At 60.7% G+C, this 16277-nt stretch overlaps 2 protein-coding genes across 2 annotated transcripts in view; one reads left to right on the top strand and one right to left on the bottom strand.

Annotated features, from left to right (window-relative positions):
- SLC5A10 (solute carrier family 5 member 10) overlaps positions 1 to 16277 on the top strand; it is a 55619-nt gene that overhangs the window by 14100 nt on the left and 25242 nt on the right. The window contains exon 9 of the mRNA XM_018064759.1: positions 2796 to 2931. Coding sequence (XP_017920248.1) covers positions 2796 to 2931 — 136 coding nt within the window. The remainder of the gene's footprint in view (positions 1 to 2795; positions 2932 to 16277) is intronic.
- Positions 1 to 16277, bottom strand: part of FAM83G (family with sequence similarity 83 member G) — a 28839-nt gene that overhangs the window by 3078 nt on the left and 9484 nt on the right. Inside the window, exons 2-4 of the mRNA XM_018064758.1 lie at positions 12593 to 12760; positions 5335 to 5459; positions 3435 to 4680 (exon numbers count right to left, since the gene is read on the bottom strand). Of these exons, the coding sequence (XP_017920247.1) occupies positions 3435 to 4680; positions 5335 to 5459; positions 12593 to 12760 (1539 nt within the window). The remainder of the gene's footprint in view (positions 1 to 3434; positions 4681 to 5334; positions 5460 to 12592; positions 12761 to 16277) is intronic.

Below are 16277 nucleotides of genomic sequence, written 5' to 3'. Positions count from 1 at the left end.
TGCGGAGTGGGGCAACCACGACTGTCCCGCCCCCAACCCAGGCCTGGCCACCGAGAGAGTATGGAGTGAAATCACAGAAGACGGCAGGGATTCAGGGAAACGCTCCTGTGAAGAGTGCAGCCCCAGCTCTCGTCATCACAGGACATCAAGGGGAGGGTCTACAGAGAACCACAGCTTACCCCTCACTGCAGACAGGGAAACTGAGGCCCAAAGTGAGGAATGGACTGTCCCAAGTCAGAGCTGGTGAAGAGGAGGTGGAACCAGCCTGCCCTGCAGCCCCTGTGCTGCCAGCCTGGCACTGGCCATGTTTTAAGAAAAGCAAAGGCAGCTTGTTCTGAGCTGCAGCAGGGGAGGTGGCTCCCGTCCCTCGCATTTGGCAGAAACTCAGAGGCAAGCAGAGGAGCAGGAGCCTCTCAGAGGCACAGAGGGGAGGCTGGGGGCGGCGGGCACTGACAGGAGGCCACCAGCCTGGGGACGCAGGAGGCAGGGACTGAAACTGGACGCCTGTGAGAACGGTCAGGGTGGAGGGATGAGTTGGAGACAACAGTTAGAGAGGCTGCCAGTTATTAATTAGGTCCTGGTCACCTGGGGCTGATCGTTACAAAGCCACTGTGCAGCTTCCTGGGCGGGTGCTGGAAACAGCCATCTGCCTTCCCGCCTGCCTCTGAGAGACATCAGGGCAATGTGGTTTCCCAGGCAGGTTGCCGCAGGTCGTGGATCAGAGTACTATATTTTTTTCCTATTGGTCGAGCCACAAGGCTTGTGGGATCTTAGTTCCTCAGCCAGGGCCTGAACCCAGGGCTAGCTACTGGCCCACCAGGGAAGTCCCAAAGTTCTATTTCTGTATGCAGCTCAGCCACCGTCCATGCGCTGTTCAGTCTGTATGGGATGGGCTTCCACAGTTAGTATGTGTGAGTATGCCTCCAAGGACATGCTTTCGCTTTTGGATCTTGAGGTGACTATAACAAGAAAATTGCACCGAAGCCTAAATTTTCAGGGATCACCATCTCTGATCCAGAGCTCCTTTATCGAGCAAGTTTACAATCTTCAGGGCATTTTCTGAGATGTTTAGAGGGACCTCTGAAGAAGCTCATGACAGTTTCTCTTAAGGGCGCCAAACCCAAATGGGCACCTAGAGGCCTCTAGGATGGACATTTGCAATTTCTAGTCTTTAGAAAATCCACTTTCATCAAAGCAAAGGTTTACCCTAAAACAAAGGCTGTGTCCATGCCTATGCACAACACTGTGATTCTGCACTTGCTCCCCAGGATGTTAACTGTCCCCAAGCAGCAGACATTAGATCAAGTGAGGACCAGTAGGCACCTAACTACTAGGTACTTGATACCTTCACCCAAGCAAGAACCTGGGAAAAGATGGAGAAAGATCACATGGAGGAAGCACCTGAGGTCCTTGGTGAAGAACAGGCTATAGGGGCTTCCCTGCTGGCCAGTGGTTAGGCATCCACCTGCCAATGCAGGAAACACAGGGTCAATCCCTGGTCCAGGAAGATCCCACATGCTGTGGAGCAACTAAGCCTGTGCCTGAGGCCCATGCGCCTAGAGCCTGTGCTCCACAACAGGAGTAGCCCCCGTCTCGCTGCAACTAGAGAAAACCCAAGCATAGCAATGAAGACCCAGCACAGCCAAAGATAAAAACAAAAACAAAAACAAAAAAACAGTCTGCAAGCCTCTATTTCCCACGTGTGTCCTTCCCGCCCCTTTGCTTTGATGTTAACATAGGTAATTTTCTTCAGTTGATGAAAAGGTGCTGGAGGATGAGCCAGGGAGGGTGGAGTCACCAAGTGAACCCAAGGAATGTTCTAGTGGATTCCACTGGCTGCACCCTTAGAGCTTTGTAAATTGCTCTGTCCCCGCCTGGTTTAGCAGGAAAACATCTATTTTAGAGCTCACCCTGACTGGGACCCTGTAATTAATTGCTTCACCAACAGCCAAGTCAGAGGCAACTGCTAGGAGCCACTTGTCAAACTCGTGTGTTTGAAAAATAAGTGAAAATCACAAAGAATTTCTACTTCTTAACTGCAGGAAGTAATTTAAACTGCAGAACAGCAACCAAAAACCACTTGCATTTAAAAGTTATAGACTGCACAACTGTGAACATACTAAAAACCATGGAGTCGTATGCTTTACGTGGCTGAATGGTGTGTGAATCATATCTTGGTAACGCTGTTTAAAGTCCCATGTTCTTAACAAGTAGAATCGTGGTGTCAGAACTGGGAGGATCTCAGATGCCATCAGTTCCAACTACCCCCTCCCATTCTGCAGATCTGGAAATTAAGGCCCAGATAGGCATCGCCTGCGGCTGCATGAAAAATTGCCCTCATGTTGCAGCTTCTAGATCCTTCCACAATTGACATGCAAGCTTCCCGAAACCCAGGTCCTAAAGCTCCAGACCTCTGCCTGGGACACAAAACACAGCTGGAACCAGTGTCTACTCCTGACACGTGCATGAGCCTGCTGGCCTCTCATGCAACGCAGGAGGTGGCGGGAGGGTTGTGGGGGGGTGGTCGCTGACACCGCTCCATGGTCTTCTCCAGCCCTGACAACTGCCGGAGTGACAGGCCGGGCAGGACCAACACTTCTCTGCTCGACAGATGGGAAGACTGAGTCCTGGAGAGAACCTGGGCCCCAGATGCTCAGACAACCAGCAGGGGTGTATCCAGGGCTCAGGGAGGGTACATCCAGGGCTGACAGGTCAGCTTCTATCTCACACACTCCCTGAGCCCCGCGGAGGGGGAATCCGGGGCAGCTGGGACTCACCCCCTCCCCTGCTCCCAGGTCATCGTGCAGCGGTCACTGTCCGCCCGGGACCTGAACCACGCCAAGGGGGGCTCCATCCTGGCCAGCTATCTCAAGATGCTGCCCATGGGCCTGATCGTCATGCCGGGCATGATCAGCCGTGTGCTGTTCCCAGGTAGGACACGCTCCAGGGCGGGGTTGCAGGATCCGGAGGGCACCAGGAGGAGAGGCCAAGGACAGGCAAGCTGTTTCCCGGCCTAGGGGAGCGGGGAGGGGTGTGGTCCCTGGGCCACAGTCAAAGGGATCCACACGGAGGTAGCTGGATGTGAGGTCTGAGCAAAGACCACCTACTGCTGTGTGACCTTAGGGTGTGAAGGAACACCTCTGTACACTGCCATCCCCTCATCACAAACTCGGGAACCACCCACATGACCCTGCACGCTTGTCACTTCTGGGCATGCTACAAGTGTCTTCTTCTGGCTCTTGGTCCCTGGCTCAGGCTGCCTCTGTGGGATGCTGGGTAGTGACCTGCCGCATGTGAGCCCTACCTGGTTGCTACCACCCTCCCACTGTAAGATTTCCCCGTAACACAGAAAGCCATCAGTACCGCGCATGCCCAGCAGGTGGCACCTGTGGGTGCTCAGTCCTGGGGGTGGGCCTCCCAGAACCCCGACCCACCTGTGCCTCCTGGTCCACCGGGCGTGCGGCCTGCATTCTCCTCTGGGTGCCCGCCTCTTCTCTCTCCTGACCCTGGGCCCATGAGGAGCCACCCAGGGCTCCACCAAAGGTCCCACGGGTCATATGGGGGGCGCTCAGCTGTCGGCGGGGGGGCTGGGCTGGCCCGTTGGCGACCTGCTCCGAGTGGCGCCTCCGGAGACAGGCCGAGCGATCCGTCACCTCAAAATACTCATCTGACACGGAGGAGGAGGCCAGTGAGGCCCGCCGGGGGCCAGGGCCGTGGTCGGAGCTGCCCGAGAGGCTGTCCTGGTCACTCAGGGTCACGTAGTCATCGTCGTCTTCCTCCTCCTCCCCTTCCAGCCCGTTGGGGACCACCTGCCCCCCGCCATCAGGGTCATCCGGGGTCATAGGTAGTTGCCGCTGAAGCACGGCGTGGCCTGGGCCAGCCGTCCTGGGCAGCCCGTGGTCCATCCCGTTGTGGGGTGATTCCTCCTCTGGAGACTCCAGGGCCCAGCCAGCACCACCACCTTCCTGGGCGAGCAGGTCTGCCACTGGGACCGTCCGGGGCTTGGGCACAGGCGGCTGTGGCTGGGCGTCCCCCTGGGGGAGGCTGTTCTCGGCAGGGACGCTGTCCGGCAGGGCGCTGGACTGGAGGGCGGGGCCGGGGTCCTGGCTCTGCCTCCACAGCTGAGCCCCTGCCTGGGACGTGTCTCGGATCTTGATACGGTTCATCTGACTGGGCTGAGGGTTCCAGATGTTGGGGTCAATGATGTTGATGTATCCCAGGATGTCGCTGCCAGGCTCGGGATCGGGCTCCACCCACGTGGGCAGGTAGTCGAACATGTTGGCCCGCTCCAGGTTGAGCAGCCCTGGGTGCACGGGCAGAGGAGGCTCAGAGAGGTCTCCTGGGCGCTCAGCGAGGGCCGCGCCCCTCACCCCCGGAGGCTTTGCCATGTCCTGCTTCTCGGACGATGACTTGGCAATCTCGTCGGCACTCTTGGCCTTGACCAATGCGTACTTGGGGTTGACGAGCTTCTTGGCCACAGTGCCCGAGGGCACCAGCGGGACCGAGGGGGGCAGCACAATGGGCTCGGGCTCAGGCTCCTTCTCCATGGGGATGTCCTTGAGGCAGACGCTGTGCGACATGAGGTACAGCTCCTGGAACTGCCGGTCAAACATCTCCACCACCTGGCCCGACAGCACGGAGATCACGTTCCGATCCGTCCTGGCGGCCGACCACGTGAAGCTGCAACACACAGACTTGGTCAGGTGTGGGGTCTGGGCCCTGGATGAGGGAGTCCTCCCCCGCCCCAGTGCACCCAGAGGCCAGTGTCCATCAGACTGCAGCCACAGAAGGGTTTCAGGAGAAGGGAACAGAGGCAGAGGAGGGGGCCGGAGCCCCAGGGTCAGGCCTGGTGTGGGACCTCAGGCAGTCCCATGCACCAAGCCCCTCCTGGAGGTACAGCCTGGACAGGGTGTGTCGTCCAGCACAGTGACTTGCGCCACCATCAGTATCTGCTCGCCCACCTTGTGTGGCTGTGGGCACCTCCCAGCTCCCTGTCCCTGCTTGATGGACCCAGTAGAGCTGGGCCCCGCCAGCCTCATTCTGCCCCCACCCTTGAGAATTTCTTAGAGTGACCGCCCTGTGAGCCCGGCCCACACTCCACCTCCGGGCTGCTGACACCTCGAGGCTGGAACAACAGTCTGGCGGAGGAAAGTGTCATTCTGCCTGCTTCTGAGACGGCCAGGCGGTGTGCGGGCGGGCCCAGTGCCACTCACACCTCAGCAGTTTGGGGACCAGTGAACCAGAATAACCGGGGTGTCACAGGCAGGATTAAGGGCAGAAACCAGCTGGGAACCGGAGCCGCCTCTCCCCCAGCCCCAGGAAAGCCAGAGTCACCTGTAAGAGCCACAGATGGCCCGGTCGCCATCCACGAACATGAACTTCTGGGCCAGGGCACCCTTGAACTTGGTGGCCGACCGCGTGAAGAACTCGGTTCCTCCACTGCTCCGCACCCTGAGATTCTGGGTTGGAGACAGGAGATGGAATTACACGACCCAGCACTGAGCACCCTACCTGGGCCTGGGGAGGGATCCAGGCGAGCGTGGACAGGAAGGATAAGACAGAGGGAGGGCCTAAAGAAAGGGGTAGTGCATGTGTGGGTCCTGGCCAAGGTGGGTAGGGGAGATAGGTCCAGCCTGGGGAATGCTACTGCAGGTCTCCAGCAGGAGGGGGAGGTGGACACGTTTCAGGAAGGTCCAGCGGATGGCTGGGGTCTGTGTAGTGGGGTATGGGGCTGCCCTGAGGGACCTGGGTCCTGCACTCAGGCAGATCTGTGGCCTTCCCAGCATGGGTGACCACCGTGCACACCCCCGCACCCCACCCCCATCTCCCTGTCACCACGGTGTCCCTGTTCCTTGAGCCCTGGAGGCAAGGATCCTGGCAACCTCCCCCTCTTCCCGCAGAGCCAACCCCCTGCCTGGTTCCCAGGGTGGTTCAGGAAATGGCCATACCCCTCCTTGCTGGGCTGGCACAGTCAGCTCAGAAGCCGGCCAGAGAGGTCCCAAGAGACGACAGAAGGGGAGCCAAGACCCAGAGGGAGTAGAGGGTCACCCAGACGTCAGAGGCAGACCTGGTCCAGCCCAGCCCCCTGTCAAGGCTAGATTCCTCCTGCCTTTCTCTGGGCATCAGAGCCCTCCCTCTCTGCAAGTCTGTGGATATGCCGGGATCTGGGGACAGGCTCCCCTCCCGTCAGGAGAGCTTCCTGTTTGGAGGGGAGAGCAGGCATGAAAGCCCAGTGGTGGGGAGACCCCAGGGTGGGCAGGGCAGGCCTGGCTGAGACCTGGGGGTTGAAAGGACAACTGAGGGCACCCTGACGTGAAACCTCAGGGCAAGAGGCAGACGGGCTCAGGGGATGCAAGCATCGCCCAGCTCGCGACTGCCCCAGCTCCCACTCTGGAGGGCTGAGCTCAGGAACTCCATTTTTAACACAAGCCCCAGGGAATCTGAGCCTGAAATCCTCTGCGTGCTCCGGTGACTCCCTCCGGAGGGGCCCTGTTCACACCGGGGGTGCTGGCCTGTCACACCTTCTGCGACACCCCCATCTGTTGCCCTCGCCCAGTGACAGCTTACTAAGTCATTCACTGATCCCTGCCGAGGTCCCCAGCCCACAAAGGGGTGACCGTGACAACAACCCCGTACTGGAGACAGGGGAGCAGGTGGATAATGACCCTGGCTGTAGGCAGCCTCCCGGGCAGGCTGGCATCCAGGCTGATGTGTGACAGATGAGGACGAGCTAGTGAGGGTGGGCAGAGGGTGAGGCACACCAGACTCAGGACGACAAAGGTCTGACTGAGAGCCGGGAGGGCTCTGGGGGAGAAGGGTGGGCTATGGAGCCTGCAGAGTGGGGCCAGCCAGATGAAAGACCCTATGGGGCAGAAGGGAGCCACGGAGGAATGAGAGGGGATCAATGCGGTGGGGGGGGGGGGGGTGGTCCATCCAGGAAGAATGCGTGCATTCACAGGGCGCAAAGGCTGACAGTAGCAGGGGCAGGGTTCTGTGCCTGAGGGAGGTGGGCCTGAGTCCGGCTGGACAAAAGAACTGGAGGCTGTCTCCACTCCAGCCCTCGGCCCTGGGTACTCCATGTCTGTCCCTTCTGTGACGGGTCGCAGACCCCTCACCTGGGGAGCCCCAGGGTAGGACCCGCAGAGGTTGAGGGGCAGGTTCCAGGGATGCCCACCTGGCCGTGCGGCCCAGCCCAGAAGGCAGATAAACCTCTGCTCCCAGGCTGGCTTCCCCCACTGCTTGTCTGCATACAGCCAGCTCAGCAGGAAGCTGGCCGCGGCCCAGGACAATTAGTGCCCGTGACTTTGTACCAAACACAAAACAGGCTCAGGGACCAGAAGTCTGAACAAAGCTCCTGGAGGCGGTGTGAGGCCTTCCCCTGTCGCCTGTGCCTGACCGCAGCCCTGCTCCACAGCTTCTGTGGGTTCCTGGCCCAGAGCTTGGCACACTCAGGCCGCAGCTTCTCCTCAGCCTTCAAGGACTGAGGACTTGAAGGACTCCCCTCCCAGCCAGGACTCCCCTCCCACCAGTGTCTGCCCCCACCCTCCCCAAAGCTTGTCCCATGAAGGGCTCAGAAGGTCACCACCTACAGCTCAGAGTGACTCAATCCGTGGGGGAGGCAGGCCTCAGCTTCGCCCGATGCTTTGTATGACTCTAAGTGACTCTGACCCTCTCTGGGCCTTAGTTTCCCTGACTGCATGATGGGGGCCTGGCCTACCACTCCAGGCCTGTCCAGCCCTGGGGCCCAGCAGCAGGCAGGGGCTTGTGGTGGCTCCCCCGCATGGCAGCGCCTGGCTGTTTGGTCCTGGGTGGGGGTGGGTCCAGTCCCATCCCGTGGGGCCGGGCCCAGATGAGGTAACGTCTCAGGAGCCAGGGCTCGGGCGAGCAGAAATGGAGGATCCACAAAGCCGCATTGTCTCTGAGCCTGGGATGCCCCCAGCAGAGTACACAGCAGGCGGGGGACACAAATGGGTTGCCCTGGCCCTGGGTGATCCCCGGATCCTTGGGAGCCTATTTCCTGATACATGCGGGGGCAGTGATGGGTCAAAAGAGGAAGATGGCTGGGCAGAGCTTCATCCACCGCCCCAAGGGTGCCACCGCCCCAAGGGTGGATGAACAGGGCAGGGTGTGCTGGGCACGAGGGCTACACGGAATCTCCTGTGTACACATGGGGCTGGTGGAAGGCAGGGGAACCAGCCCAGACCCCCCTCCCTGAGCAAGTGGGTCACTCTTGAGCTCTGGTCAAACACAGCCCAAGTCCTGGTGCAAAGGGATGCAAGCTGGCCTCCCCCGCCTCAGTGTTCTCAGCTGTGAAATGGGCCTGTCCACCCCCTGATGCTGTGAAGATTGAGTGCATAGGGGGAGGGGCTAGGTGCTCAGTGCTGCTCCCTAAACTGGAGGGGACAAGGGGAGCTGTGCCATGCAGTGCAATGGGAGTGGCATCTCCCTTCTCTCTCCCTTCCACTCAGAAAGAAGGAGCAGGAGGGACACAGAGGAGTGGAAAACATCTGGAACGGTGTGGACTCGGGCCCAGGGAGGCAGGGATGCTTGGCCATACACAAGGGTCAGGTGGCTCGGGGAGCAGACTGATTTGCCCAAGGCCTCCCAGAGGACAGGGTCCAGCCCCCAGGGACTGAGGACAGCCTGCACCTGCACCCTGCGGCTTTCACCCTCCAGGCCCTGCTGGCACTTTTTGGGTTGGAGGAGGCATGGGGAGGTCCTGAGACCACCCTGAGCAGGCCTGACGGGTGACAGCAAGTTTAGGCCAGGTTGGGGACAGACAGCTGTGTCCGGGTGCCTTCTTCTAAAGGGTCTGTTTTATGAGGCATGGGGAACCAATACTCCCCCTGGCGTCCCCCAGAATAGTGAAGCTGGGATGGGATGCAACCTTGGGGGCAGGGGACAAAGCAGGGGTGGGGTGCTCCTGGCTCCTCCCTGGGGCCAAGCCGATTGGCTTCGTGACATGCTAGGCCAGGCAGTTCTCTGTTGGGGGCTGTTCTGCGATCGCTGAGCAGCATCTCTGGCCGCCACCTGCAAGATGCAGGTATCACAGTGCCCTCCGGGTCACAGCCAGCAAAAAGTGCCCTGAGTACCCTGCAGAGCCAGGCCAGGGTCTGAGAAAGCAGCTCAGGAGAAGAGAAGGCCCCAGTACCAGGAGAGGGCGGGGACCAGCCTGTCCAGGAGGAGCTGGAATCCGTACATCCTCACCCGGCACCTTCCCATGGCCACCCTGCCTGGGGTTCCTTTGTTCCTCAGAAATGGGTCTAGCCTTCGCCCAGGCGGCTGCTGGTTTTTCCAGTTCAGCTGCACAAAGCCAGCTAGCTTTTCCAAGCAGCCAGGCATCTCACAGCTCTGGTGCCATCCTAAGTGGTGACCTCGAGCCCTGGCTCCCTGGCCTGGGCACCCCTTAGCACCAAGTCACCCTAGATGTCCCCAGCCCTGGGCATGGGGTCAGAGGCTGGGGTTGTCTTCTTGAGGTCTGTTCCCATGTGTAGTGTGGGCACTTGTGCCCACGTCCCCTGGGCCTGGGGGAGTCAGGGCCCAGCTGAGCAGGCGGGCGGGGGTCTGGGGACAGCTGGGAGCCTCAGGCCAGGGAGGGGCTGGCGCCAACCCTCCCACCTCCCAGGAGTGGGCTGAGTCCAAGCAATACTGCAGCTGTTTTCAGACTGTGTTGTGTCAGCTCAGGGATTCAGCTAGGGGGCTGCCCTGAGAGCTAGATGTGAGGGGTCACCAGCCAGACCACAGCTCAGAGGGGCGCAGGGAGCCCCATGGCACTCACACCAGAGCTGGGCCATCGGCTGCCCCAACTGCAGACAGGACGGAAGGAAGTTCAGCACCCAGTGCCCTGCCCCCACAGGCCTACCTAACTCTTCATGGAAGCCCTGCCAAATAAGTGACAATATTCCCAATTTTCAGACCAAAAGGCTGAGGCCCAGAGACCTCAGTGTCTCTGCCCAAGGTTATAGTGCTAGAGGGCAGAGCTGTGGCCCAGGCCTGGCTCCTGGCGTTGCCCTCAGGCTGGTGCCCAGCACCTCCATGGTCGTGCGTATGACCCTAGCAGGGACAGCCTGCACCCGGGGTCCCATGACCTGAGGGCAGGTCATTGCAGAGCTGGGCAGGGGCGGCGAGCCCGAGGGCGGGCCCCCGGATTACCGGCAAAGGAAGTGCTCCTGGGACAGGTCTGGGCACAGCCAGCCTGCGGGCAGGGAGGCAGGCTCTCGACAAGGTGACACTTGGCCAGGGCTGGGCCCACAGGAGCCTTTGGCTACCTGCCCGAGCTGGGAGGGGGCGGACTCAGAGGCAAGAACGAGGCGGCCAGGGTCACACACTCCTTCCAGTGAAAATACCCAGTCGACCCACAGTGTTTAGCTCCTGAGTGTGTCATCCTGTGGACCCGCCACCTTCTGCAGAGCAGGGAGGGGTGAGAGGGGCAGGCTGGGCCACGCTCTGGGCTGGAGCCTCATTCCCAGCCTCCTGCCCTCGGCCCAGGGCCCGGGGTTTGTAACTCCTGTTGCTGCCGCAGCCATGTGTTTACCCGTCGCTCAGAGCACCTTCAGAGCCATCATTCATCTGCTTTCACCCTCAAACCACCCAACGAGGCATCCTGGTGGCCACGGAGCCCTGGAGGCTCTGGAAGGTGGGCCTCACACCAGGAGGTTGGCAGCTGCATGGCCAATACCAGGGTGACCCCCTGCCAGGTGCAGCCTCAGTCCAGGACACTGGGCACCAAGGGTGTATGGCCCCGTCTCCGCCGACCTCCCATCACTGGCTTTTAAGTTCAGCTCCAACTTGGTGGAATGCCTCTGGGTGAATCACAGGCTCCCTCTGGCCTCAGTTTCCCTCAGCGTCCTGGGAAGTCTGGTCTAGATGGCCTGCCCCACTTGCCCACTTCCGGGAGCTCCAGACACTTCCAGGAACCTGCATCTAGGGTTTCCCTGCTGAAAGAGCAGGGGCACTGGAGCCTCTGCACAGACTAGCCTCCTCCCTGTTTCTTCATCTGTATGTGGAGGGAGATACTCAGAGGGTAGACAGCTGTGATGTGTTCAGGGTCCCTGCCGGGCACGGGGCAGGGGTGCAGCAGGAGGGGGCTGGTTGGCCTCTGAGCACAGGAGTGGGCTGGACGAGAGCCCTGAGGCTCTGTGATCTGCTGCCCACAGGACAAGGCCCTTGCGGTCACCTTTCAAAAGCCACCTCCTCCACACTCTGGACCTCCCAGCCTGAGCTGTCCACCCTGGGAATTGGCACTCGGTGCTAATTACACGGCAGGCAGCACAGCAGGCCAACCCACCAGCGAGACCACATAAAAATGTCCCAACAGCCAGAGACTCGCACTGCCCGGAGAGCTCACACCCACTTGAAAGGACTCAGCTGGGACAGGGGTCACTGGACAAAGCTGACTAATTATGGGCGCTGGAGCCCAGCCCCTTGTTAAGCGGGCTGGCATTGCCCACAGCATTCTGACCCATCGGAAGCTATGCTCAGCCAGAGGGCTTGTGCTGGCCCTGCGCCTACGCCTTGCTCACTGGCAGCGGTGACACCTGGCAGTGCCCACATCCCCGATCGGTAACGTGGAACGGCCACCCCTCCTGCCAGCTGCCAAGAGGGGGGCCTAGTAACTATATCAAGGGCCCAGGACAAGGGATGTGACAGGATCCGCTGTCATTGGTCTATACCCTGAGGGGTGAGCTGCACACAGGTGCCAAGCAATGGCTCCCTCCACCCCCAAAGTGTTCATCGCTAAGTGATGTCTGACTCTTGTGACCCCATGGACTATAACCTGCCAGGCTCCTCTGTCCATGAGATTCTCCAGGGAAAAATACTGGAGTGGGTTGCCATTCCCTTCTCCAGGGGATCTTCCTGACCCAGGGATTGAACCCAGGTGTCCCACATTGCAGGCAAATTCTTTACCGTCTGAATCACCAGGAAGGCCTCAAGTAAGGCACCAGATGCCAGGGTGTCTGAGCAGAAGAGCCCAGTCACACGGGCCATCGACCACTCCATTGGACCACTGAGATCCTGGAGCCCAGAGAGGGGAGGTCACGTGCTCCAGGCCACACTCAGCAAAGCAGTGCTGGGAACCCAGGCCCAACCTGAGAATTCCACCTCCATCTCCGGTGTCACTCCCTGGAAGGCCCTTTCTATTCCACTGGCTCCTCAAGTCTGTTTCAACTCTGCAGCCTCCAAGGGAGCCCTCCCTGACCTCAACCCAAGGAAGCTTCCTCTGTTGGGTCCTAAAGACTATGGGTGGATGTGATGTGGAGACAGACTCGGGCTTAGGACTTCCTGAGCTGAAGTTCTCTAGCTGGCATGTGAGCTGCCAGAGCCAAAAGGTGAGCACCCTGTCACTGGAGGTGAGCAAGCAGAGACAGACAACCACTGCGGCATGGGCTGCTTTGAGACACTGGTGAAGGAGCACCTCACGTGGGTTTTGACACCTGGTGGCAGGTAGTGTCCTGTCCCCAGGGCACTGAAGCAGAGGCCATGTGACCACTTGGTGGGTGGCCCTAGACACAGAACTCTACATGCTCGGCCCCAACCCACATGGCAGCTACTCCAAGAATTTGTCAATGAACTGAAAGACCGGCCAGCTCACCTTGAGGTGTCCCAGGTGCATGCGGGCCCGCTCACACATGTGCAGGAAGTACTTGACATTGCTCTCGTCCACAATGATGTACACAGCCACTTTCCTTTTGAAGCCAGCGTCCAACAGGTCCTTGAAGATGTCCACGTCGGTGAACATGTCCATGACCACAGCAATCACCTGTGAACAGGAAGGGAGACCGTCAGGCCAAGCAGCCAGGAGGACAGGTGCCTCCATGCCCACCACCCTCTCCCACACCTGCCCACTCTGGCTCTGCTTCCTGCGGCCTTGGCTTTCCTGGCCCTGAGGCTGCAGGCGTAGGACCGACACTCAGGGTGCAAGATGCCCAGTGGGTGGCACAGGCTGGACTCTCTGGACAGCAGGGGATGGAGGCAGGCCCAGTCCACAGGCCTGCCTTTTCCAGAACATCAGACTGCAGAAAACCAAGCCCAGTGACTGGGAGGTGAGGAATGTGGAGGGAAGGGGAAGGTGCTAAGGAGACCAGAGGAGCTAACTCAAGGCCCCGCAGTGGGAAGGGGGCAAGTTCTGGGGTTCAAGCCCTGGCCACCCCCACAAAACTGGGTGGCCCTCCCTGCTCCCAGGGCTCAGAGCTCAGTCCTGTTTCCCCTCCTGGGCTGCTTTCCCAACACCTTCCACCCGCCACCTCAGGAAGCTGAGATGAGCCAGACGTGTCAGCACCAGGGAGGAAGGCGGGGGCTGCGGCCGCCCACCGGTCATCAGTCCCTGGACAGGCTCCCTCGCCGCCACCTCTCCAGTCTGGTTTGGACAGAGTCCAGAGTGCATGTGCTCTTCCTGTCCTCTGACTACATCTGTGCCACAGCAGCAGGCCTCAGCCTCGGGACTGGCTCTGCGTAGGACCGAGAGGTCAGAGTGCACCCAGCCCAGTCCAGCCGAGACACGCCCAGGCCTGGCATGCAGGGGCCCTGGCAGTGCAGTGCCAGGGAGTGGGGTGGTCAGCAGGTGCCGGGCCTGGCAGGGCTCAGTGGTCAGCAGGCTCTGGCGCTCAGTCTCTCTCCTTTGCCCTCCCCGCCCCACTGGGCAGCAAGGGGAACACAGCAGACCAGGGCCCAGAGCTGCTGAGCCCTCCCACCTGCTAAGGCCAGTGCCACGGCTCCATCCTGGGTCTGAGAGCCCCCTGGAAGAGTCTTCCATCGAAAGGCAGGCAGGGTTGTGCACTGGGCCGCACAGTGAGCTGGGCACGCAGACAGGCTCAAAGCAACCAGGCCCAGGGGAGCCAGAGTTCCCCCACCCCTGCTAGGAGGGTGACCTGGCAGGTGGCCCAGGGCCTGCTAGAGACGTGCCCGCACACTCCTGTGAGCTCATGCGGCCCCTGCAGGCCCAGTGGGGCTCCTCCCGGGCCCCGGGCCCCTGCTGACGCTGGTCACACGTCTGCACCAGAGCCAGTACTTCTGGGGACCCCTCCCTGCCCTGCCCACTCTCAACAGACACGCACCCTTCTCACATGGGCCCAGCCAGGGCTCCTGGGGGACCACAACTTGCCATCTGAGTCCCTCAGGGGTGTTTCAGGCAAGCCCGGGGAGCAGAAATAGTCTGTGCAGGGCTGAGGGGCCACGGGGCAGTGGTAGCACCAGCTGAGGGACATGCTCTCTGGCCCCAAATAGGCTGGGGTTTTGAGAGGAAGTGAGCGCCCCGTCCCTGGATGCGTGCAAAGGCCAAGACTGCTTGAGAGGGTGGACGAGAGGACAGATGGGCTACAGCATCAGAGATGGTGGGCTCAGCACACCCTTGGGCTCCACCAGTCGAGGGTGACGGGACCCAGGGTGGGGTAGGGGTGGCAGCAGGGACCCTCTCGTCTGGACAACCCCCCACCCCCCGCCCCACGGTGACTCCAGCCCTTCTGCAGGCATGGCCTCACGTGCCAGCCTAGGTCCAAGCTCCACCAACCTTCCCAGAAGGGGACGTGCCCTGAGCCCAGGCTGGGGGACATGGCCCAGCAGGACCCACCCTACATGCGCCTTCTCCGTGACACCTGGGCAGGTAGGTGCCCAGTCTAGGCCGCCTGCTGTCAGGCTGGGTTTGCTGGGGCCTGCCCCTCTCTCCCCAGTGGAGCCCCATGGGGTCTCAGGCATTGGGCTCAGTGCCAGGGGTCAAAGGAGGGCTTGTACAGGTGCCAGCAGAGCTGGAGAGGGGTCTTGGTGCTCAGGAGGGTGGGGTCTGAGGCTTGTCCATGGGGGCCACCACCTTTCTCAGAGGCCTGGAGACCTGAGTGTCTGTCCCTAGGGTCAGAGACTCCAGATGAGAACTTGGGGCCCTGTGCCCCACCCGAAGCAAGTTCTGCCTGACAATCGCTACCTCATCCAGTCCTCAGACATGCTGCAAGGAGTGGGTCATTGCCCCCATTCTACAGATGAGGACACTGAGGCACAGAGCCACTCGTTCACTTGCCTAACGACCTGCTCAGGTGGCCTGGCAGGAAGAGAGATGGAGCTCTGGACCCCAGTCTGCTGTCCAGGATGGGTGAGCTGCAGCCTCTCTGGGTCTCAGTTTCCTCATCTGTGAAATGGGGACAATGGTGGGCATGATGCCCAAGGCTGTGCCTGCTGAGCAACCCCAAGTTCCTATGCCCGGTCTGGGTGTCCCACACAGCCTGTCCGGGCAGGCCGCAGCCTCTCGCTGTGTCCACGGGTTCTGAGAGGCAGCTCTGACCACTGCTGCCCCACCTCCCTTTGCACCACCAGCTCAGGGCTCCTGCCTCGCAGGCTGACTCTCAGCCTGAGGCTTCTGGCACCCCCGCCGCTGCTCATGAGACCCCACCCCCGTGACCACAGAACCCCTCTTGGGGCAGAGGTGCACTGTGGGCAGGGGAGGGCGGGGGAGAAGGGGCAGTGGTGAGGCGACCCGGGGTCTCCACGGTGCTGGAAGACCACGGCCCAGCCTCTGAGCATCTCTCCCCAGAGGCCCAGAAGCCACAGGGGCTCTGACTCCACCGACCCCTCCCTTCACACCCCAGGCCTCGCCTCAGCCGTGCCCACCGTCCTCCTGACCAGGCACCTTCCCCTCCTCCTCCACGCCGGTAACATCTTCCCATCCTTCAAACCCTGACTCAAAGGCTGCCGTGAGCAGGCCCCACGTCTGTGTTTCTGGAGAAGCCATAGCAACCCACTGAGTGGCACGCCGTCTCACCAAGACCTGAGCCTGAGCCCCAAGACTCCATGGGCAGTTTCCCTCTCTACTGGTCCTGCCTGTCCCCCACTCCAAAACCACGGAGATGCCTGCAGAAGCTTAAGGGGCCAGCAGGGGTCTCTCCCCTCAAAGTGCTCCCCAGAGGAAGGGGAGACAGTCACACCCACCTGCACTGGAGCCCGGAGGTCACCAGAGACATGATGCACGGCAGGCAAGTCCCCAGCATTCACTGGGCACTTTCACCACCTCGAAAAGCAAGAGGTGGGTCTGGATCTCTGGGTCTGTCACTAAGGCTCAGGTGGACACAGGATGGTAGCAGTGTGGGCTCTAGACTGTCCTCCCAGAGAGCTGTGTGACCTCAGGAAGGGCCTTAGTTTCCTCGTGGGGTGATGGTAGCACCCACCTGCATGGCTATTGGCAGGTGAAGTGAACCAATGCAGGTACAGTGCCACTCAGGGTCCAGAAGCTGTGCTCAGCAGACGGAACCAACCCCAGCCTTCCAGACCCACAGCACCCTCAGGTGGACAGGCTG

Source organism: Capra hircus, chromosome 19 (genome assembly GCF_001704415.2).
Source record: "Capra hircus breed San Clemente chromosome 19, ASM170441v1, whole genome shotgun sequence".
NCBI classification, from domain to species: domain Eukaryota; kingdom Metazoa; phylum Chordata; class Mammalia; order Artiodactyla; family Bovidae; genus Capra; species Capra hircus.
The sequence above is the reverse complement of the archived record's forward strand: the minus strand, read 5'-3'. Positions and strand labels throughout refer to the sequence as shown.